Source organism: Dromiciops gliroides, chromosome 1, assembly GCF_019393635.1.
Source record: "Dromiciops gliroides isolate mDroGli1 chromosome 1, mDroGli1.pri, whole genome shotgun sequence".
Lineage (NCBI taxonomy): Eukaryota > Metazoa > Chordata > Mammalia > Microbiotheria > Microbiotheriidae > Dromiciops > Dromiciops gliroides.
The window spans coordinates 387487315-387511465 of NC_057861.1; the positions used below are offsets into that span (position 1 = coordinate 387487315).

General features: G+C 34.6%; 1 protein-coding gene across 6 annotated transcripts in view; it reads right to left on the reverse strand.

The window, feature by feature from the left end:
* Positions 1 to 632: 632 nt before the first annotated feature.
* ERBIN (erbb2 interacting protein) overlaps positions 633 to 24151 on the reverse strand; it is a 192161-nt gene continuing 168642 nt past the window's right edge. Inside the window, exons 23-28 of one of the 6 annotated variants that reach the window (XM_043987512.1) lie at positions 19729 to 19872; positions 17396 to 17518; positions 10931 to 11140; positions 9676 to 9768; positions 4579 to 4653; positions 633 to 3534 (exon numbers count right to left, since the gene is read on the reverse strand). In XM_043987512.1, coding sequence (XP_043843447.1) covers positions 3427 to 3534; positions 4579 to 4653; positions 9676 to 9768; positions 10931 to 11140; positions 17396 to 17518; positions 19729 to 19872 — 753 coding nt within the window. In that variant the 3' untranslated portion in view covers positions 633 to 3426. Of the gene's footprint in view, positions 3535 to 4578; positions 4654 to 9675; positions 9769 to 10930; positions 11141 to 16096; positions 16407 to 17395; positions 17519 to 19728; positions 19873 to 24151 lie in introns of those variants that run through there. The other 5 variants (XM_043987530.1, XM_043987521.1, XM_043987538.1 and 2 more) reach the window with 5 other exon arrangements.

Consider the following 24151-nt stretch of genomic DNA (forward strand, 5'->3'; position numbering starts at 1 on the left):
TGACTTGCCCAGGGTCACACAGCTAGTAAGTGTCAAGGGTCTGAGGCCCGATTTGAACACAGGTACTCCTGAATCCAGGGCCGGTGCTCTATCCACTGCGCCACCTAGCTGCCCAGGGTTTTAATTTTAAGAGACAAAAAAGTTGCCTATTTCCTTTCTTTCTTGAGAATTCTAAGTCGATTCAACTGACTCAGTATTAGGATATCTAATCAGGAGGATCTATAAAACTTAAAAAATGAACCACACAGCATTAAAGATCATTAGTTTATTATCTATTCTTCAGGTGTTACCTCAGAAACAATCTAGTTATATACAAAAATTTGGAATGTTGAATAAATGCTGATTGATAAAAACATTACACATAGCTGCTGACATGGGAAAATTTGGGGGGAAAATTACAGCAAATTAATACTAAAGGCTCAATTCTGTGTTGTTTATTGCTATAATTGTGTTCAGAAGATGCTTTCAAGTATATATAACATATATATATGTACACACAGACACACATATATACAAATTCCCATTCATACTCATTCACATCCACACCCATGCTTTTCAAAACTCCAGTCCAATAAGAAAGATCAGAAAAATATTTACAAAATAAATACAAGAGAAATTTCAAAATCTCTCTATATCATTCAAACCAATTCTTTAATGAGCTGTCACAAAATATGAAGATATCTTGTGTTTGAGTAAGCAACTTTATAGTGAATAAATTACTCTGATTTCATTTTTATTTGTTTTAAAAATCCCAGATAGGAAACATGAACCACTGCTACACTGAAAAATATTAATTCTGGTTTAAGACTTTTATCATATATTGATTAAAATAAAATTAAATATTATGGGGTGATGGTACTTACATGGAGTGGATTTCAAACTAAGGATTTTACAACATTCTTAAACTGCTTGTACCTATAGGTTTTTCTCTTCCCAAATGGAAACAATCATCAAAACACTTTAATTATATAAAAATCTACTTGCTAAGCAAATTTACATTTGATGTTAAGATTCTGAATATTTTGAGAATGAGTTTGGGGTTGAACAATAAATAACATGGAACCTGTGCATTTTTCATCTCATTACACAGTGAATTACTGGTTAAATTGAAATAAAAGGCTTAGAAACCATCAATTTAATACAGAATAATGTGTAACTTGTTGCACTTATGGTATTTAAATCAGCTATATGGTATACAGAAAATCAACTTAAAGCCAGCTCAGCAAAGAATCAGTTCTTTTGGACTTTCACTCTCTAAGATTATAGGCTACATACATGACCAAATTAAATTAGTAGGTACAGAAAAAAAACACATATTCTGTGTATTATTACCTTTTTAAAAGGCAGAATGTGATTTAAAGCAATGAAATGTCAAAATAAAGTCAGAAAAGAAATCTGAGAAGAAAGGGAACACTGAGACTTGTGATATAGAAGCTATGCATGTCATTCTTTTCTTTAGAGATTACAACACACATACAATAAGTGAATTTTATCAAAATACAGCACATTTCTTCTAATATATCCAAAAAAATCAATTCCTATGTAAATATTACTGAAAACCAACTAAAATGAGTTAAAATATACAAAGAATTGTTAAAGGGTTTCAATTAAAAAATTTAAAACTATACAGTACAATAAGCCATAACAACTTGAAAGAAGTGCAATAATCTTTGAGTTCATGTATTTAAAAAGTACTGCCTATTTACTTTATTTTGACTAGCAAAGAAGGAACATTTCTTTCCAACTCACTTTTCCAAACAAATAAACAAAAGAATACGAAGTAGGTTGGTTTTGTTCACTAGCCCTATATAAAAAGTCATCATTACATTTGGGTTGAAGAACAATGTGTATCAGTTTAAAATCATCAACTTACATTTCTTAATAATTAAAAATGAATTGCAATAACTGAATATTGCTCTCATGAAAGGCTATTAGCCTAGATTAAAAACAGTTATTGGTCTTCTATGGCACTTTTCCCTGGTCCAAACAACCATGCATTAATTCTTACCACTGCACATTATTCATTCTTTACTCAATTACAAAGGAGAAATGATCAAATAAAATAGTTCTGGTGAACAAAATTAATAAACACACCATCAAATATTTTTATACAGTAAAAAAGGAACAAAGGCAGACAGTGGTAAATCACAATGACATTAATAGAATTAGAATTAGAAACCCTTTAATGATTCTGAAGTGTCTAGTTCACATTTAATGTTACCTGTAGGAACAGCCCTTAATTGAAGATCATTACAAACTGGTAGGTCTAAAGGACCCATCCCTTTGCTAAATAACTTTCCACAGCAATTCTCCATCACTGTGCCACTGTTTCACAAACTTGCTTTGGTTACCTAGCTCCATGCGTATTGTTTCTTTTTAATTTAACAAGGCAATGCAAGGCCAAACAAAATCAAGATGGCTTTCCCAACCCTTCTTGCTTCATGCATTTCATGAGTGTTACAGGTAACACATCTTAAAAACTGGCCATTTCAGTTTCATTTAAAAACAGAAACAAAACAAAACAAAAAAAGAAACATCTATAAATAAGCTTAAAATGGAGTACTGATTATAGATCAGATTTTAAAAGTACCACCATTTGCACAAAATCAGGGGATTTTCATGGCCAAGAAGAATGTATGGGTTTATAGACAAGAAGAGGTAAAAAATTTATGTGAATAAAAAAATAAAACTTCAATCACCAATAGCAGATGGATAGTCAATGGCTATGGCAAGATCAGATCCTGTAGAATGTAATAAAATGTAATTATAGTCTTTTTATTTAAAAAAAAAAAGACATTCCATGTTTTATTGCATTATTCTTTTGGTAGACAAGCATTTTTCCCCCATTCTCCTTGCTTCCAGACTGTGATAGGAAACAATTTTTATCTAGCCTTGGAAATGAACCCAACCAGCACCACCTTCAACTACCCATTCATCTATACAATGTGCACGTAGCAAAAACCAACATTTCAAATCTCTTGCCTACATTTACATTAAGTGGTTTCAGCAGAAAATATTAATACAAGGTGAGGTGAATAAAAAATAAAGGCATAAACAGCTACAGGACAGATAGCCCTACCATCAGTCCAAAGCTCCCTAACAGCCTTGAAAAGTTTAGTAATGTGTATGAGTTATCAAAAAATAAATCTACAATCCATACAAGAACATCAGGTTTGTTCTTGTAACCTTGATTGTTACAATGTTTAAAAATCTAATGAGATTTATTCACCAGATGATTCTCCAACAGTTTTCTGTATGTTCCATACAGTGGTTCTTGCCCTTTAACCACAAGTTCAGAATTTCATTAATGTAAAAATTTTTCACATAATTTTTCAAATTCCTTTTCATATATAAAAATAGTCTATTCAGTTCCTCCACAGATGTCTTGCAATGAATCTTGCTGACTTTTCCTTTAGTTCACAGTCCTTATGAAGAAACCTCACGTACAATGATGAGTTCGACTGTATTCTGAAAAGTTTTTAGCAAGGATACTGCTTGTCCATGATCAATATTGATAAAACTGTAGCCATTAGCCTAAAATGAGAGAGAAAATTTCTTTAAAAAAAAAACACTCCCACAGTAACTTATTTGTATGTATTCTGTTACCAATAAATACTTCCAGATGGTTTATCACATTTATAACAAATGACAAGCTAGAAAACTCTCTACTCAGCCATTTTTTTTTTTAGTGAGGCAATTGGGGTTAAGTGACTTGCCCAGGGTCACACAGCTAGTAAGTGTTAAGTGTCTGAGGCCGGATTTGAACTCAGATACTCCTGACTCCAGGGCCGGTGCTCTATCCACTATACCATCTAGCTGCCCCAACTACTCAGCCATTTTTATATATCATTGATTTTCTAAGGAATAATATATTATCAGGGTTCACTACAATATTCCCAATTCTTATCTTATTCTACCCATCTTTCATTTATAAGATTACAACTTAGAATATCCTTGGAATGCCTGCTCTTGGAACAGGATTGAGAAATGCAAGAAGTAGCTTATTTCTTCCCCTGCAGGAAGCAAAAGTGGGCAATCCAGGTTGTATATTCTTAATTTGTTTTTGTGGGGCAATGAGGGTTAAGTGACTTGCCCAGGGTCACACAGCTCGTAAGTGTCAAGTGGTGTCTGAGGCCAGATTTGAACTCAGGTCCTCCTGAATCCAGGGCTGGTGCTTTATCCACTGCACCACCTAGCTGCCCTTGTATATTTTTTAAAATTTGTGTTTATTCTTCCCATTTCTCCCCAGCCCTACTTGAACCTTAATCATCATTTCCTTTAGACAGTGTTCAGTCTTTAACCTTAGAAGAATCCCAAGAAAAAATTCCAAGCACCTGTTTGCTATACAACTTGTTATACATAATTTTCCAAGTTAAGGGAAAGAATTTCAAACTTCAAAGTATTCTGAATTAACTAAAACACCAGTAAATATAGGAAATACTTATTTTCTGACTTTGCTTGTTAACTATATTAAGTTTTATTAAATGACTATTTCCTGGGTGATACATAATATACAATGCAATAAGAATTTTAGGACAGAAACATGAAAAAATTTTTTAAAAGATGTATAATAATCACCTGAATAATTTTATCTCCAGGTTGCAATAGTTTCGATGCTGGTCCTTCAGGCTGTACCCTGGTAACAAATATGCCCTTTAACCAAGAAAAAAAAGAAAAAGAAAATTTAACTGAAAAAACAAATACCAAATAGTGAAGAGTGCTCTTTTCTTTCTCTTGAGTTAGCATAACACAATAACTTTTCTATTTCCACTTTAACATACTCTTATCATTATAGTCATTCATCCTTGTTTTTCAATGATCTTTTCCACGAGGTGATTCCTGACTTGTTCATTAACTGGACAAAAGTTAAGATGAGTGGTGATGGCCCAGGATGAAGTGAGTGATTCTTCTGGCTTCAATATCTGACCAAGGTCAGTCCTCCATAGCACCTACTTCATTCACCCACCTTCATATTCATCTGGAGCCACAGGTGAGAGCTGGGTGACAGGTGAACACCAAAGGTGAATGAGCAGCCCTAAAAAGGGCTAAAGCAAGCCCTCAGACCAGAAGCATTAGTCCTCTACCCCGATCATTACAGTGATTAGTAAGCAGAGCAGTAGAATGGTATAGTAAAGAGAGGGCTGGCCTGAAGTGGCAAGAACTGAATCTAACACTTGTCTGTGACACACTAGTGTCACAACACTGTGTGTTGCCATGGACCAAGAATTTTCATGTTCTAGGAAATTCTCTAAGACTACAAGTTACGCATGAATTTTGATATGTATAAATGGAGGGAGTTTCCCACCTTGGAGTTCCCTACACAAATTTTAATCACTTTAGATAAAAAGAAAGTGAGTGTTTTTGTCATTTATCAAACCAGAATAGATGTCTCTTCAGAACAGGAAGTGTATTTTACATGTCTTATACCCACAGCTGCTGAAATGAACTGAAATATGTCTCTCTCTCTTTCCCTGAAAAAAGACTGTCCCTGCCTGTGTGTGTGTATCAATATCTATAGGTGTGTGTGCCCCCAGGGGCTAGCCGGGCCTGGTGGTCTGAGCCAGGAAGTAAGAAGTCTCTGGGTAGGTGGAGGGCTCCTGGTAAAGTTGCCCAGCAGATTCAGATAAGTGCTACTTGCACTTGTGGATACAGTAGCCCGTGACGTAGCCAATGATGAAGATGATCCAGAACATAATGACTCCTGCCACCTTCATGGTGATGCCCAGATCTCTGAGGCCTGCACGTTCATGTTGACCTCATCATGGCTGTTGCTCCACCTGCTGTACTGGACACTCCTCTCCTGGGTTCCATCATTCTAAGGTGACCTAAAGTTCCAAGCCCAGGGCAAGGAGCTGCTCTGGTAGATGAAGTCCCCCAACGGAAGCTTGCTCTTCTCAGCCTTATGAGACAGTGTTGGGTGCAAAGGTGCTGCCCTCTTTCTCTCTCACCTGAAGCTCCCTACCTGCCCCCCAGCTCTGGGCGAAGATGTGTCTTGGATGAAGACTTCTTCTGTTTCTCTCTGGACTCTGGCAGGAGGTACTGTGGGACAAGGCCAGTAATTCTACTCTATGGCCCTTGAGTTACCACACTATGTTTTACTGACAAACTTCCTTTTTTTTTTTTTTTTTTTGGTGAGGCAATTGGAGTTAAGTGACTTGCCCGGGGTCACACAGCTACTAAGTGTCAAGGGTCTGAGGTTGGATTTGAACTCAGGTCCTCCTGACTCCAGGGTCAGTGCTCTATCCACTGCGCCACTTAGCTGCCCCATAATAATCTGATAGTGCATAGTTCTTTTTTTAACTTTTTTTTGGGGGGTGGGGCAATGAGGGTTAAGTGACTTGCCCAGGGTCACACAGCTAGTGAGTGTCAAGTGTCTAAAGTTGCATTTGAACTTGGGTCCTCCTGAATCCAGGGCCGGTGCTTTATCCACTGTACCACCTAGCTGTGACAAACTTTTAATAAGAGGAGCCTCCACTCAATTTATCCATAAACCTCCTTCTGGAAGATGCTAGGGACACAAAGAATGAAATCACTTCCCTCGAAGGGAGCTTACTTGCTATCAGGAAAGACAAGTATATGTAGAAAAATATATAGAGAAAAAAAAGTACTATTGGAAGAAAGGCACTAGCAATCAGGGAATCAGGAAAACTTCATGTGGTAGTGCAGACTGAAGGAGGTGGGGGCCCACGGGCAAAGGGAATAGCAAGGACAAAGGCAAAAAGATGGGAGGAGAATTATAATAAAGTACCAAGAAAAAGCCTGTGGGATAAAGAGATTGGTTGGGGCCAGGTTATGAAGGGCTTTGAAAACTACAAAGATGAGGTTATATTTGATATTAGAGACTACAGAGAGCCATTGGAGTTGACTGAGTAGGGGAATGAAATGGTCATGTCTATGCTTCAGGAAAACCCTTTTGACAGCAGAAGTGTCAAAATGCAAGGCCCACTTACTCCAGTGCAGATCAGATGAACATGTAATTGAGAAATATTTAACAAAGCAAATAAAAATACAACACAATGTAAATATGTGGTTTTCCTAGTCAATGAGCAGCCTGTGGGGATTCTTATGCATGGTTTGGGACTTAGGGAAGAGGTGATGAGGCCTGAACTAAAGTGGAGAGAAGGGGTCAAATGCCAGAGAGACATTGTGGAAGGACAAGATGACAAGATGTGTGGGGTGAGGAAGTGGAGTCAAGGATAATTCCATAGTTGGGAACCTAGGAGACTGAAGCAATAGTGGGGCTTTTGAGAGAAACGGGACAGTCAGGGAGAGAAGTGGGTGTGATCAGAATAAGCTCAGTTTTGGCCATGCTGAATTTGGGATTTCTCCAGTTTGAAATGGCCTTTATTTCTCATCCTTTTGGACTTTTGTGCAGCCTCTGGAACTACTATGTCATTTCTCACACCATAAGATAGAGTTCTGTACCTCTGAGTCCTATTCTTGACTCTCCAAGTAATTAATGAATTGAGACAAGATAATGCATGAGGTAATTTCTTAGGTCTTCTCCAGCTCGAAATTTCTAGAATGCTATGAATTATCCATCCTGACTCTCCTAATGACTACATTTCTAGTCTCTTTTTTTCTATCTTTCCCAAAAGGTCTGTCCTTGACTTTCTTTTCTTCACACTCTCTGCTTTGGTGGACCTATTGGCTTCAACTATCTAGCCGATTCAACAGTGTGTTATATTAGCCCAATCATCATCCCAATTTCCAGACCTGAGATAACATCTTTTCTGGATATTACATCAGCACCTGAATCTGAACATGTCCAACTTTTTATCCTTTCCCTAACACCTGTTTACCTCTTGCATTTCCTATAGTTTGATTACATGGAAAGTATTATTATACATTCAATCAACCATAAAGACTCAAAAATCTTAGAATCTAATCACTATTCCTTTAACCAATCCACTGCCAAAATCCAGTTACCAAATCCTGCCAGTTCGGCCCTGTAAAAGTCTTTCACATCTAATTCTTCTTTTCTATTCCCACTGCCCTAGTCCAGGAGCTTACTACTTCTTACCTATTGCAATAGCTTCCTAATTTGTCTCCCTACCTTTAGTATCTCCCCAACCTGTCTGACCAAGTCATCTTATAAAAAGCATAAGCTTTATCATGTTCTTCCCTTGTTCTAATAATCTTCAATGTTTTTTTTTCACTGCCTATAGAATAATAGATCCAACCTGCTAAGCATATTATTCAAGGCCTCCCATTATTTGGTACAAACTTCCTTTTCTAGTGTAATCTTCCACTATGCTTCCAGTAATGCTTCCACTATTTACCTACTAGTTCAATAATATTTGATGACTCATCATTTCTCAAAAAGGCCTCACATTTTCCCATACTTGTATTTTTAGTGAAAAGTATGTTTTACCTGGAATGATCTTCTCAAAATTCTACCCATCCTTTTAAGGCATGGTTTCATTTGTATCTTTATGTATGAAACCTTCTCTGAGCTACTGCGCCAAGTATAAATTTCTCCTTTATGAAACTGAATCTTTCCCCTTATTATACTTATTACAATCTATTTATCATTTTAGTCATTAAATCTCTTCTGCTCTATTTTAAGCTTTTGGTCCTCCTCTTCTCTTCCACACAGCCTAATACAAAACAACCCTTTGCAAGTAAAAAGCATTCAAAAACTGCTTAAAAATTGAAACAACATAAAGGGCTATCTTAAAAGGGCAATGAAATTCATTGTCTCAGCAAAAACCTGTTAGAGATACTATGAGAGAATTCTAAGCCTTAAGGCCTTTTTGAACTTGACCTTGAGAAAATCACTTTCCTTCTTTAAGTCCTCAGTTTCCTCATCTAGAAAGTAAAAGGGTTAGACTGGATACCCTTGAAGGCCCCACTAGCCTCTAATTTATAAACATTTTACTCTAAGATTTTATGATTCTAATAGACAACTCTTGTAGCCAATGGTATCAAAAGAACTTGCTATGCTTCATTATCTGACATAGGTAAATTTGGGCATATTTTAAGAAACATTTTAAATTAAAATTTTCAATATTTTAAAGCTCCCATTCCCTTAAAAATAACTTCCCACCACAATATAACCATGAATAAATAACTATTATTTATCATTATCATCATCATATTGTTGGTGTTGAAATAAATTTAAAATGTTCTTTATAAAATAAAGATTTGAATTGAAGTCAAATATTTAAATAAAACCATGGGTAATGCTGATAGAATCTAAAAGGTAAAATTCTTTCCAGTTAGTTCATACCTTAGAGGTAAGATCTGAGGTCAAGTTCTAACTATCTTATTTATTAAATGTGTTATTGTAAACAAGTTATTTAAGTTCCAGTTTCTTCGTTTGTAAAGAAGGATCACAGATTGAACGTTTGTGAATGGAAGAGATATCTAATTTAGAAGTGGTCATCCAATGTATAACTCTCTCATTTTATAAATGAGGAAACTGAGATTCAGAGATGTTAACTGACTTGCCTAAGGTCACATACATGGTAATTAGCAGAACTAGAACACAATCTTAGGTTTTCTGACTCAATTCAAGACTCTCTCCATTGTATAATGTTAATAATAATACTTTCATAACAACTCATAAAGTTGTTATAAACTTTTAGAGATAAGTCATTTTTAAAAAAGACGTATATACAGTTGGTGAAAAATTCATGGGATAATGTGAAAAAAACAACACATAAAACTTACATCATCATCAGGTCTGAAAGGATTTCCTCTTCCCCCAACACCTCCTGATATGCTAAATCCAAGCTCAGGATCCTTTTCGACTCTTACTCGAATCTGAGTTTATGAAAATAAAACAAGTTATTATTAATTGTTTTGTTTCAAAGAGATTCATAGTAAACTGTGATACCATCTAACATATCCTTAACTTCTCTAAATACCAAATTTAAAACGTCTAAGTAAAAAACAACAGTGTCTACATATTCTTTTAAATTAAATAATTAGGTAACTGACAGTGTGAGACTAAAGCATACAGTGAATTAAATAAATATACTGTTAATTAGTTAGTGAGTTATTAGTATTGCTGGGATTATAAAGCATGGTTTCTAAATCTACTGCTTATGAAAATATACTATCAATTAATAGAAGCTCTATTATATTTTTTACATTTAACAAACAGACTAAAAGCAATAGACATATTAAATGAGCATTCAGGATATCAGATAAAGAACATGGAAATATTGCCTTTCTCTATTATAAACCTAGTGTTTCATACTCTTGTTTACTGTTTTGTGAAATGTTTACCTTAAAGATCCCTAGGTGGTTTTTGAAAAGAAGAGTTCATTTTTTGGATCTGAATATGTGCTTTCAAAGAGCTAAGTGTTTTTCAAATTAATAAGCTGATAATTATCCCAGTAATGAGTTGAACTTTTATGTGGCTGCAGAAGAATTAACCAAAAAGCCAATGGCATTTTTTTCTTTCCCTGAATTGCCAGTGATACTGATAGCTCACCATCACTCCAGGCTATAATGCAGAATGACCGAACACATTTTGTAAAACTTCATTCCCAGGAAGGGTGTGGAAAACACAATGAAATTCAAAAATCTAAGAAACTAAGCTCTAATATCAATTTAAAAAATAACTCATAATGCTCAATTCAGTTTGGATTTAGCACATTAAATCACTGTTATAAGCAGGACAGAACTTGTATCTGCCTTGTAAAACACAGTGATGCCCAAGATTCTAAATTCTCTGAGTCAATCAGAAAGTAATAAAGGAAAAATAGGGGGACCTTTCTGAACAACCCATAGACTCATATACAAAACTTAACACATGAAAGCACCTTAGTATCCAGGCAAAATTGCAGTAACCATGCTAATGAGAATCCTATATAGATTTATTCAGAATAATATTAAGAAATTATCAATGTCTACAATTTCTTGGTGAAATACATTAAAGGCTCATTCTAATGCTTGAAATTTTTTTAATTGTTCTTACCTCTTGTTTTGCCAGTTCATGGACTTGTCTAGGAGAACATTGGGACTGTATATATGGAGGCTGATGGGCCACTTTCAGCATCAAGTAATCAATTAGTTGTTCTCTAGAGGGATGCCTTGCCACAGATGCCTGAGGAGGGGGGTGATGGCCTTGACTATAATTTGCCTGAGGCCTGGGAGGCTGGCACATCTGTCCATTACTCAAAGGCATCTAAGGAAAACATGGAAGTGTCTTCAAATGACGAATAATAATGTTTTAACACATTCTTTGGAATTTCTTCTTAGAATAAAAAAAATTTGTGTTTAGCATTATACAAACACAAGATGTCATTTAGTAACCCTTTTAGTATAATTTTGAGCATTAAACTATTGAGAAAAAAAGCTAAATTGTTTTCCCATGTATCTTAAAATAAACATATCAGCCTTTTAGCTTAAAACAATCACTCAATAAATACAAGATTTCAGTGATTGTTGATCGTAATTCACTGAAAGCACTATTTATTGGTAATTTAAATGAATTTTCTTTGTACAAATGCAATAATAAATTCCAACCAAATATTAAAGGGTTGAAACAATATGTCAAGATATCTATTTACAACTGAGCTAGAGTAGAGAGGTTAAAATTTCTCCCCATATGTATGTTAACTTCTTTTAGCTTCCTACTAACAATGATTAATTTTATAAAAATAGGTTTGCCTTAGAAGCATTATATTTTACAATCCAATTATATATCTTTGAAACACCTCTATTTCCCTGTCACAGAGAAATATTTGATTCAGCCAACTAGGTAATTCAAAATCGATTTACTTTTCCCAAACATGATCAATCAGTGATTCTGAATTCCCTAAATCTTAACAGACAATAATACCAACATGCGATATTCTTCAAAAGTTAGTAAAGAAGTTCACTTTATTTTACAGAATAAGGAGGAAAAAAGAGCTACCCTTACCAATCCCTACTTTGTAGACTGAGTGCATTCTGTACTCAATTTTTAGAAACGACAAATGAAAACTTCCTTTATAAGAAATGCCACTTACAATTTATATAGAATAGTGGGAGAAAATCGTAATTTTGAAATTAACATCATTGACATAGGTTTTGTTAAATATAACTAGCTTTTTCTATAGGAGAGTAAACAAAATGGCTTGGCTAATCTTAGAGATTTAAGATTTTTTTAATGATCATGAACAGCAATCTCTCTTTCATATAAAACAAAGTCAGATTATAAACTGAAGATAATAAAATCAGCCCCTTCTCCTTATATGATTAGAGGTAGACAAAATTTATCATGGAAATATCAGAACAACTCCTTAGAAGTAAATTTCCTTATCATCTAAAGGGCAAAAGTTAATTGAAAGGGACTGTGGAGTTTCAGGTATTGTGAAAGGACAGCTGTCAACTAATGTAAAGGAAGCCTTTTCCAAAGGTGGTACTTCTATTCAGCTATATTTATTGTACTATACTTGAGCTATAATCAAGATAATTCCGGGGTTATGAAGGAAAAAGTGGTGTTTAGGTAAAAAGGGCATAGAAAGAATAATAATCTTTTCTTGATACCTACTCTATAACTGTGGATGATGGGGATCTATGACAAAAAACTAGTAGTGGCTGATTCCAATATGCCTACTATAGATTTAATGTATTTTATCTGCACTGGAACAACTTTGATACTATTACCTTATCACAAATTTTCAGTGGATGACAATTAGTCTCTAGCCAAGATTCTTCCTACTGATATACAATTTTGTTGCAAAAGAAAAAAGATTATATATATGAACTTATTTCATCCTCACTAAATTTCTCTGAGAGAGTAAAATGATTATTCCTATTCTTAGAGATGAAGAAATTGGTGCCCAGAGAAGCTGAGGAGCACACAGCGAATGCTATCAAACCTGGGACTACAAATTTTGGGTTCTGTCTACTTCACCACATAGGGGAGAAACTATGTTGACACAGGAAGAGAAAACTAACCCCATGAGAGAGAGTATAAGTAGTCACCAAATGAGTGGTCTAGAGAGAGTTGCAGGAGCTCACAGAAGGAAGAGATCACTGAAGTGATAAAGGACTGACAGAAGTGGAAGATATGGCTGGGGATTCTGTCAGTAATGAATGCTATCATGGAGAATGAGAAGAGTCTGTAAATGGAAGAGGGAAGTTAGTTTCAATTCAACAGTCTTCTACAACATCATGAAAGGAAGGGTTGACAAACATTTAGAAAAGGAAGCTATGATAATAGGATGGTTTCATCAAGAATAGGTCATGAAAAAGTAACCTAAAGTTCATTTTCTCTTGACAGAGTCATTATACTGGCAGATGGGGGAAAGTAGCAGATAGAGTTTATCTAAATTTCAATGTAATGGAGAGCTCTGGACAAAGGATTTGTCCTTAGAGTATGTGCAATATGCTCTGTCTACTGCGATTCATGTAAAGGCTTCCAGAAATGAGGGATGGAGGGCATCTTCCCCTCCTATGTGTAGGTGTTCTGTTTCCTGTTAACTTACTATGTGAGATGAGAACACTCTCTTCCTAGGTGACAAACAAGGCAACAATTGCTGCAAGCCCTACCTCCAAGCTGAGGTTGCACCCATAGCCCCTGCTGCTGGCTTCCTGATCTTCCCACCCAGTGGCCTTGTGACCTGAATACATGGTATCTGTGTTTTATTTTTTCCTGATCTTAGGCTAATTTGTATAGGAGACTGTTCAAAGCAAGTCATGATTTCATGTGCTTTAAAAGGTTGGAAAAGGCATTACAGCTACATTGCCTCTGATTCTCATTTACCTAAGATCAGGAAAGAATCAAACAAAGCAGAGACAGAAGAATGAGAGGCATCATGTAATCCCTGGCACAAAGTAGGCAAGTATGAAGATAAGGCATATAGAAGACCACTACCACTTCTGTGTCTGATAATTTATCTTTGAGTCTTTTATATGCACCCTCAGTTCTGGTTCAGCAGCCAATTAAAAGACTCACCCATCTTCTCCAGCCCCCAGACAACAAAGAGAATACCTGTGCATATTCTGAATCAAGGAGGGAAATGTTTCCTTCATCAAAAATTTTCAGAAGCAGGATCACCAAATTTCCATGTGGATTGGCAGTAGGCAGAAGATATTGCAAGTGTTCTAAGGCCTGGGCCCTCAGTGGCCAGGACCCCCAATATATCAGCAAAGCATCTGACAAAAGTTTCTCCTGCCATTCTTGTAGTTATGATGGAACTATATAGTTAGATGATAGTACAGTTAGGTGGATCTGAAACAGTTTGAATAGCTTCAAATAAAGAGTAGTAATTAATGGCTCAATCTCAGCTTGGACAGAGGTCTCTGGTGGAAAGCTCTAGAGAACTGTGCTTGATCCTTTGCTGTTTAAGATTTTTTTTTTACAAGTGACTGAGATAAATGAATAAATGGCATGTTTATCAAACTTACAGATTACAGACAAAGCCAGGTGGGGAGACAAGAACTCACTATTTGGTAAAGATTGCTGGGAAAAATGTAAATCAGTCTGGTAGAATACTGTTTCTACTTTTTGGTTGTTTTTTTCCCCTTTTTTGAGGGTTTTTCCTTGTATTCTGATTCTTCTTTCACAACATGACTAATGCAGAAATATGGATCAGATTGCTTTCTGTCTTGGGGAGAGGGGAGGGAAGGAAGGGAGAAAAATCTGAAACTAAAAATCTTTTGAAAACAAATGTTGAAAACTATCTTTACATGTAACTGGAAAATAACAAAATACTTTTATGATTAAAAAAAATCAGTCTGGTAGAAACTAGAAACACTGTTTACCAAGATAAGGTCAAAATGGATACATAACCTAGACATAAAAGGAAGATAGCATAAGTAAATTAGAGGAGCATGGAACATATTACCTATCAGATTTTTGAATAAACAAGACAGAGAGTATTATGGAATATAAAAATGATAATTTTGAGTACATTAAATTTAAAAAGGTCTTATACAAACAAAACCAAAGTACCCAAGATTAGAAGGAAAGCAGAAAACCAGGAATAAAAAAATTTTGGTCAGTTTCTTGAATAAAGGGCTCATAATTTCAAATGTACAGGAAACTGAATCAAATTTCTAATATGAGTCATTCTCCAATTGATAAATGGTCAAAGGATATGAACAGCAAATTTTTGGATGAAGAAATAAAAGTTACATGTAATTCTCTATGAAAAATGCTCTAAATAATTATTGATTAGAAAATGCAAATGAAAAAAACTCTGAGATACTATCTCACACCTATGAGATTGGCTAAAATGATATTAAAGAAATGGCAAATGCTAAAGGGGATGTGGGAAAATTGGGACACTAATACACTGTTGGTGGAACTGTGAAATGATTCAACCATTTTGGAGAGCAATTTAGTGTAATGCACAAAATGTTATAAAACTATGTATACTCGGGGCAGCTAGTTGGCGAAGTGGATAGAGCACCAGCCCTGGATTCAGGAGGACCTTAGTTCAAATCCGGCCTCAGACACTTAACACTTACTAGCTGTGTGACCCTGGGCAAGTCACTTAACCCTTTTACCCAGAAACATCACTATTAGACCTGTTTCCCAAGGTGATCAGGGAAAAAGGAAAAGAAACTATTTATTCTAAAATATTTATATAAGTTCTCCCTTTGTGGTGGCTAGGAATTGGAAATTGAAGGGATGCTCATCAACTGGGTATTGGCTGAATAATCTGTGGTATATGATTGTGATCAAATACAACTGTGCTGTAGGAAATGACAGGCATATTGGTTTTAGAAAGGAATGAAATGACTTACATGAAATAATGCAGAGTGAAATGAGCCAGAACCAAAAGAACATTGTATACAGTAAGAGCAATACTGTTTGAAGAATAACTGTGAATGACTAAGCTATTCTGCATAATATCATTCATGTCAACTATGAAAAACTTTTGAAAGGAATTGCTATTGATCTCTAGAGAAAGAACTGATTTTTGGAAGGATGTATTATACGGTTCCTCAATATATATCTATATCAAATGTTGGCCTTCTCTATTTGGTTGGGAGAGAAGGGGGAGGAGACAACTCAGAAAGCAAAATTTAACCAAAAAGAAAATAACTAAATAAAATATTATTTGTGTGTGTTGCTGTTATTTTTTTTTGTGGGGGGGGGGCAATGAATGACTTGCCCAGAGTCACACAGGTAGTATAAATAAAATTTTAAATGAAAAATTAAGATATGAAAGAAGATAGGTGACAGAATTCAACTACAACCAAGAATAATGGAGGTTAAAGGGGGGAAAAAAACAAACAGAAAAATACATTTGAACATCTATACTGGCTGGCTAGGGAACTATTCTCAAAATGAATGCTACTGGTCTCACATTCAAATACCCCCCAAATTATTACATGTATACTAGCATTTCAGAAACACTGAATTTTTAAGATTCTTTTGGAACATAGTTAAGAAAAATCCACCTGATGACATACTTTCTATGCTCAAGATCCCTCAGTGGTTCCTGAATTACCTAGAGAATAAAATGAAAACGTATAAGACCTTCCTACCTTGTATCAAATCTATTTGTTCATCTTTCTCCCTTATTAGACTGCAAGTTCCTTGGAGACAAGGACTCGGACATTTTACACCTCCAGTGCCTAGCATAATGCTTTGCAGAGGGTAGGTATTTAGTAAATATTTTTTACTGAATGACAGGAGAAAGGAAAATAAGAGAATGATAAGGAGGCTTTATGTTATGGCTAAACATATATGGGTTAAAAAAAAAAAACTGTAAGCAAGATTTGCCCTACAAATACTGTTTATACCATTAAAACAAATCCAGATCAATCCAGATACTTGAGGTATGATGAGTGAAAAGCTCAAATTTACTGCCTGTAATTACAGTTTATATATTAAGGTAACTTAATAATATTGAAATATCTTAAACCCAGTTTCATCTAGTCCAGCCCCTCATTATGCAGATAGGGGTAGGGGCACTGTATCCAGAGAGATGAAGTAAATTGTTCAAGGTAACAAATCTAGTAAGAGGTAGAGAGCTAAAATTCAAAACCACCTCCTTTGATTAAATCTTAGCAGTCTTCCATTGTATCTATCAGATCCCTTTGGAACACTGATCTAATTAGGTAGGTATATAAAATAAGACTCTATTCAAGTGGATTTAGCTACTTAAGTATAAAAAGGACTTCATCCAGAGGACTCTGGTAATACCCAGGACATAGGCTCCAAAGACATTACTTGTGCACATCACATTATCCTGCTCTAAAGACATTACTTGTGTCTATCATATTATCTTAGCACATAAAATATTTGAAGACAGTGGGAAGTAGTACTGTAGAAAAAAGTCAAAATCCTACTTTAACTTTTAAATTATTAAAGATATGTCTGCTATTTAGAAAATCTCAAATAACTGATTTTAATGTCAAAGTTTATATTACTTTTATGGTTTATAACCTAAAAAGCATAAGCTTATAGATACTATACTATTTCCTGAAGACCTACTTTCTTCAAGCTGTCTGGAGGAACATCTTTGTGACTATGTGTAGCAGATGAGTAGTTCTGCTGTCCTGAAAGGAATACATCATCTTGGCATGGATCTCCAGGACTATCGCTTGTCTGGGGATGCTTGAAATGAGGGGGAAAAATAAAAAAAATTAAATTAAAATTAAACAAATGTGCCTTAAAAAATGTTAAACCAATAAGATGATTCTGAAGGAAAAGTTAGGAAAGGGTGGGTGATTAATTGACAGGGTGGTATGGATCTAACGCAAATACCCAATCACTTCTACAATGATAAAGTCACTATACTTCCAAAATTACACGACAAGGTTTATTCTAACAAAGAATACCTGTAGAGTTAACAGGTATATACAAATATAGATTGAAACAGATTTCTTTATAATATTCATTTAGGTTTGATTGATTGGTTTAATGACTGGTTTAAGGTTGTGAAAAGAGCTTATATCCTATTAAAGTAAATAGTCTCATAATTTTTTTTTGGGGGGGGGGTTTGAGGGGAAGAATTCCACAATAGTCTATTATTTAATTATTATCTAATTTTCCCATACAACACAACAATAACAACAAAACCTGGGTGATGACAGTATTTTTAAAAAATTATAACCTAGGTAGTTCTGAAGACATGTATGTATGTATATATGTATGCATACAACTTTGCAAACTTCAGTATTACAGCAAAAATTTTAGGAAATCTACTTTACCCTAAAATTCCATAAAATATTTATAAACTCTTAAGTGTTTGGTTTGGTTTATAAACTAAGTACCAGTTCTGTCAAATGTGGCTGAGAGTTTAAATTAATGTTCAAGTTGAAGTTTCAACCGGTTTACTGCTTCTCCCTGTCCTGAGATTGTTTTTTTTTAAATAACAAACTTTAATTTAAGCCACAAACAGAAATTTCAAGTTTCGAACTTGCAACCATTTTCTTACCCTTCAAAGAGGCGGAGAGATCATATATGTGTTCACTAAAAGCAAAGCAAGAAATCAGGTTCAAAGTCCCAGAGTTAAAAAAATAAAGGAGTAAACATGGTTGGCTATGGTTATTAGACTCGGCTTGTGGTGGCAGAGGGTTGGGAATCTAAACCAACTCTGTTTTAGGATATTCATTTCCCACTTTATCTCTTTTCCCATATTTGGAAGTTTGGGTTTTTTTTGGTGAGGCAATTGGGGTTAAGTGACTTGTCCAGGGTCACACAGTTAGTAAGTGTTAAGCTTCTGAGATCAAATTTGAACTCAGGTCCTCCTGAATCCAGGGCCAGTGCTCTATCCACTGCGCCACCTAGCTGCCCCAATATTTGGAAGTTTTAACCTCAGGTAGACACTTATGGTCAAGGCAATTCAGAAAGAATGAGTTCTATCCAAGATATAACGAACCCAGGAACCAAGAATTACTACTGTGTAGGGTGGACAGAGAAAACCAACAGAATGAGAAAACCAAAAAGGTCCCATCCTAGCATAGGGGCTGGTAAACATAAGATCACAAAGACTCATCACAGAATATATTATGAAAAGGTCATATCAGGCAGGAGAGAAATTCTTTCAGAAACTTTTGTTTGCAGACTGCAAATTCTTGCTATGCTAGCTGTTTGGAGGTTAATATAGAGAGAACATCAAAATGGGTTATATGCCACTGCCCTTTCTCCAACTCAGGACAGCCAAGAATGATGTGTTAGAGTTAATGAGTACAGGCATTGTGGGCTGTGATTTTTCTATAGTATGTGAAATTTATCTTATCCAGTTTCATATTAAACCATATTTAGAAACTTCTAAGAATTGTTGACATTTACTTATTATTAATTCTCAATTATATATAAATTACTTATAAATTCTCAAAAACTCTGGATACTAGGTTGTACTTTTAATTAGTTAATTCTTAATTATCTAAGTGTGACTTATCATGCTCTTCTTGGATTATCTGTGACCTCTACCTTAAATCCCAGACAGGTTTTTCTTCACTGTTAAGTATATTTCTGGAAAGTACATAGGGAATGAAAACAAATTTTAAAATTAGAAGATAAGAGAAATACTGCCAAAAAAAACCCCACCAAACTTCTGAGTTAAAAAGAATGTGTGGAGAATCTTTACTACTCTTCCCCTATACCAGTGTGGATAACTGATAGTTGATCTTATTGCTCTCTTATAACCAAAATTGAAAGCTAAGTTTAAATAAAGGTTGAATATTCAGTGCTGGGCATAACTGGTAGGACATCAGGATTTCTAACTAAAAGAGAAAGTCACTTTATTCATGATGAACAAAACACTTTAAATGTCTTTTTCTTCTATGTATTGAAAAGACTGATCTACTGTAGGTACTCACACGAAAAATGTGCCCACCAGAACCTCTTCCGTCTGCAACACTCAAGGCAAGACTGCCTTGGCTGCTGTGCAGATCCCTAGAGCTGCCATAGTGAAAGCTGCTTACTGCAGCAAAATTGGAATTAAAGGACCTAGACAGCATGCTCTGAATAAAGAGGGGACAGATTTAACAGAGATTAGTGCAGCATGCAAAGACCACAAGCCATGTTATATACACAGACTTATACACAAATATACTCAACATCATGCAGAAGTAATACCATGCAAACAAGTCAGTTGTTGATGCCATTGTGACATATAACTTTGGTGCTTATTACAAATTAAGACATACACAGTACACGTGAATTACATGTAAATAAAATCATTTACATATTTGAACATTAAGGGAGACAATACATAAACAATGCTAATTTATTTAATAACGATTATTTTTCCCCAACATGTCTTATACAAAGGGTTAGGAAGCAGAAACTGAAGCCACATTTAAAAGACATTCATCCAGCCATATCTATAGCTATAAATGTTTAGAATATATACTCTCTGCCCAGGTTGCACAATATATTTTTTAAAGTTATCTGGTCCTTACTTATTCCAGTTAATTTTTAAGAAAATTTTTCTACCCAAGAAAAATATCCTGAGGTAGAAAAAGTCAGACATACTGTTAACAATGTTAAACAATGTTAATAATGTTAAACAATTATTAAAATTACATTTTCTGTGCTTTGACCATCAAGGCTAAAAGAAATAGAAACCTGATGTATAGGAACAATTTTTCCTTCTAAATAAGTTTTCTCCATCAAAGACCATAAAGAGAAATAGATTCATCTTTTATAAATCACACATTATTACCACTTAAAGTATCTGGGGGGTTGTTTTTTCTCTAAGGGATAAGATTAGTGTAGAGCTAAGAGTTGATCCTAAAAGAATAGGCTTATGGGAACAGAGTAACCAACTTCACAATCACAAATTTTTCAATGTGAGACGACAACTAAAGGTATAATAATGCATGATTGATTAAAATTATGGTGTTAAATGAACTGCTATAGTTTCTTATTTAACTAGCCTTTCATACAGATTTGTCTAGAAGTGAAATGAATGTTGGTGGTCAAAATACTGTCTGTATTGGTGTGTACCAAAGAGAGGACAGCCAGATTTGTGGCATATTTAATACATACAAATATCACTTCAAGAATGTACAAAGTTAGCATGCAGGAACTTCTCTTAATTTAATGGGTATATAAAAATTCTAGAATATTTTGATATCAAATTCAAGTACTGTGAAAAGTTAATTTTGACATTCCTTTGTTAGATTTTAAGGAAAAATTAGGCAAATTAGGTAGAATCATCTGGCTTTAAAGAATAAACTAAAGAAAATATTTAGATGAAAGACTAGCTCTATTTTATTCTGAGTTACTTGTCTGTTATTCTATTAAGATTAAACCTTAGGATGAATAAATAGCTATTTTTGTTTTGAGGAAACAAAAATATAAAATATAAAGCAATAACAGTAACACAACATTTCTCATCCATCTAAGCTATGAAATATCATTCTGATCAATATAGTCAACTATGGAACAGGTATGTGGTTAGAAAGGTTTTAAGGGCAGTAATGTTACCAAAAAACAAGAAAGTATTATCAAAATGACTATTGTGTTACTGTACAATGTTTCTAGACCCTTAAAATACTATACTTAAATTTGAGGGAACTTTTGGGCCAATCAAAAGTATGTTTTAAAGTTTTTCAAGTTCTAATTATTAGTAGCTAAATGCCAATTTTATATGTAAATTATTAAGCATATTCCAATATGTGTTGCTGTTTGAAAAGTACTCTTCTTTTTTAAAGTAGCTGGCAGAGGACAGAGGACATTAATCTCAGGCACATATTTCCATATCATTTTGAGGAGAGAACTTTAAAAACTGTAATATAAAAAACTTCTTTTAAAGTAAAAATAAATTTCTACATTTAAAATTTCTCTTTTATCTGAAGCCCCTTTCTTTCCTCTTAATACACTTACTTTCATGTAGACTTTATCTAATTATATGTATTCGATTGATATTTCTAGGTATCTGATTCTAACATCTATATATACACATGCACTCAAAATCTTTGTTTCCAATGGTCACTGGGCCATCTCCTCTTAGGTATCCTGCCAACACTTTAAACAACATATTTCCACAGTAAATTCATTATCCCTTCTCCTGTTCTTACCAGTATCAATCCAATAATAGCCTGAAAACATTTGTAATCATTCCTTACTTTGTCCTTCATCTTCTATAACCAACTGTCACCTCACTATTGTTTACACAGTTGCTTCCTAACTGATTTCTCAGTTCTATATACTAATCCAACTCCTTCTGATTGCCAGATTAAATATTTCAAAAACACCATGTCATTCTTTATTCAAAAACCTATTATTACAGCTTTCCAGTGCCCAAGCACATGAAGTACTAAAGAGCCTGTTATCCAATCCTATTCTAACCTATCAACATTATGAACTGGGCCATAATTATGAATAGCTGTTAATCCTGAAGCACATCTCTGCTTTTCTTGAAAGCATATGCTCTAACCTCTTCCTCACTCCCCCAGAAACCTCTGACTTCAGCTATGTTTGTCACTTTTGTACATATGGTGTTCCCTTGGCCTAGAATTCTCAATTATCAGATTTAACATCTTTTATATCTTTACCACAGTAATCAAAAGTCAAATGAGGAAAAAACATATCAAGGAAAAACAGGCAACTAGACCCCAGAATTGTTATTCTATAGTCAATGTGGAACATCTATAACCATTGTCTAGATATATGTTGTTACTTAGTCTATGAAACTTTATTCTGGGTTTAAGTTATATAATTCAAGGTCATTGTTCCCCTTAAAATTGTAACTGTCTAAAAGCAGAAACATTAGCAAGAAAAAATTAAGCAAACACTACATGTTGATATTCTTTTTATAAAATTTGTATACTTTTACAATTCTTTTAACTCTAGTTTAAAATGTTAAGCTTTTTATAATTGATAAGCTCAGTTCATGAAGACACACACAGAGTGATCAAGTATTTTAGACAGTGTTGGATAGATAGATAGATAGGGATAGTCATTTTCACTATTAGAGAGAATTTTAAAGCCTTTCAGAGCATATAAAATAGTGTATAATAGTAGTGTATCATAGGAATTAATAGACACACATACATATATATATATATATATATGTATATATGTATACACACACAAGTTATAATTAAGTCCACTCAAAAAGACAGAAATTAAGAGAATAGAAGTGGAGATTGTAGTACTTGGATACTCTTCCTGAATTTACCAGTGATTCCTTACTTTCTAGCAGTCATGAGGAAGAAAGGGAGTCTTGGCATATATTAACATAACTAATATTAACAATTAAATGCCAAGGATGTGTTCCTTTGGAATTCACATTCTGTCTGCTTTCACAAGTTAGGAAGGCAAATAGAAAGACAAACTATCTCCCTTGTAGTCTACAGTGTACACTTTCAGTCTTCTCTCCAAGTTTCTATATCTTTCCTCCAAATCATCAACATTTATCAGCAGGATACGAAGACAATTCTAATCATAACTTGTCTGGATACTTGAAATAGCCTCAGTTTTTTTCTCTTTGCCTCAAGCCTCTCCCCACTCTAATCATACTCCACACAGCTAGCTATCAAAGTGATTTTCCTAAAACAATCATGTCAAACAATATCTCAAATATGAACTTGACTATTTGGCATTTAAATCACTTAATAATCTGACCTAATTCTCTCCATCTCTGTGCCACTGAAAGTGGTTGTTCTCCATGCCTGGATGCCTTCTCTCTTCAATTCTGCCTCTTCAAATCCCTGTTTTCCTTCAAGACATAACTCAAGAAGCTTTTAATGGTCCCCTTACAGCAACAGTGCTCCCTCCCCAAACCTTATATTCATTCCATAGCTATGCATGGGTATCTGTTGCTTCTCTCATTACAATGGGTTCCTTAAGTGCTTAAAGCCACAGTGCCTTCCATATACTAAGCACAAAGTAAATGCTTATTCATTGACTAATCTTATACCTCCTGCGTAGTCTATAATAAATTTCCAACTTACTAAACATGTCACTGGAATTAAGGAAAAAAACGTTGAAAAACAATGCCCATCAAGAGTAACAGGATTGCTGTTGGCATCTTATTTACTAAAACCCCTGATAGAATTCAAGCAAACTGTAGACAGGGAAGGTTTCTTTTTGCCTCAGAATCTCCAATGCTCTCTATATAATTGGTGATTGATAAATGCTTGCAGATAGATTGACTTCCAAGAACATTTTTCTTTGATCACAGAATAGTGTCAGCATCAGCTAAGCAAGATGGAATCTTAAAAGGGCCACAAAAGGAAAACAATTGTTTTGGGATTTCCTATTTATAAACATGAAGTTTTAAAATATCTT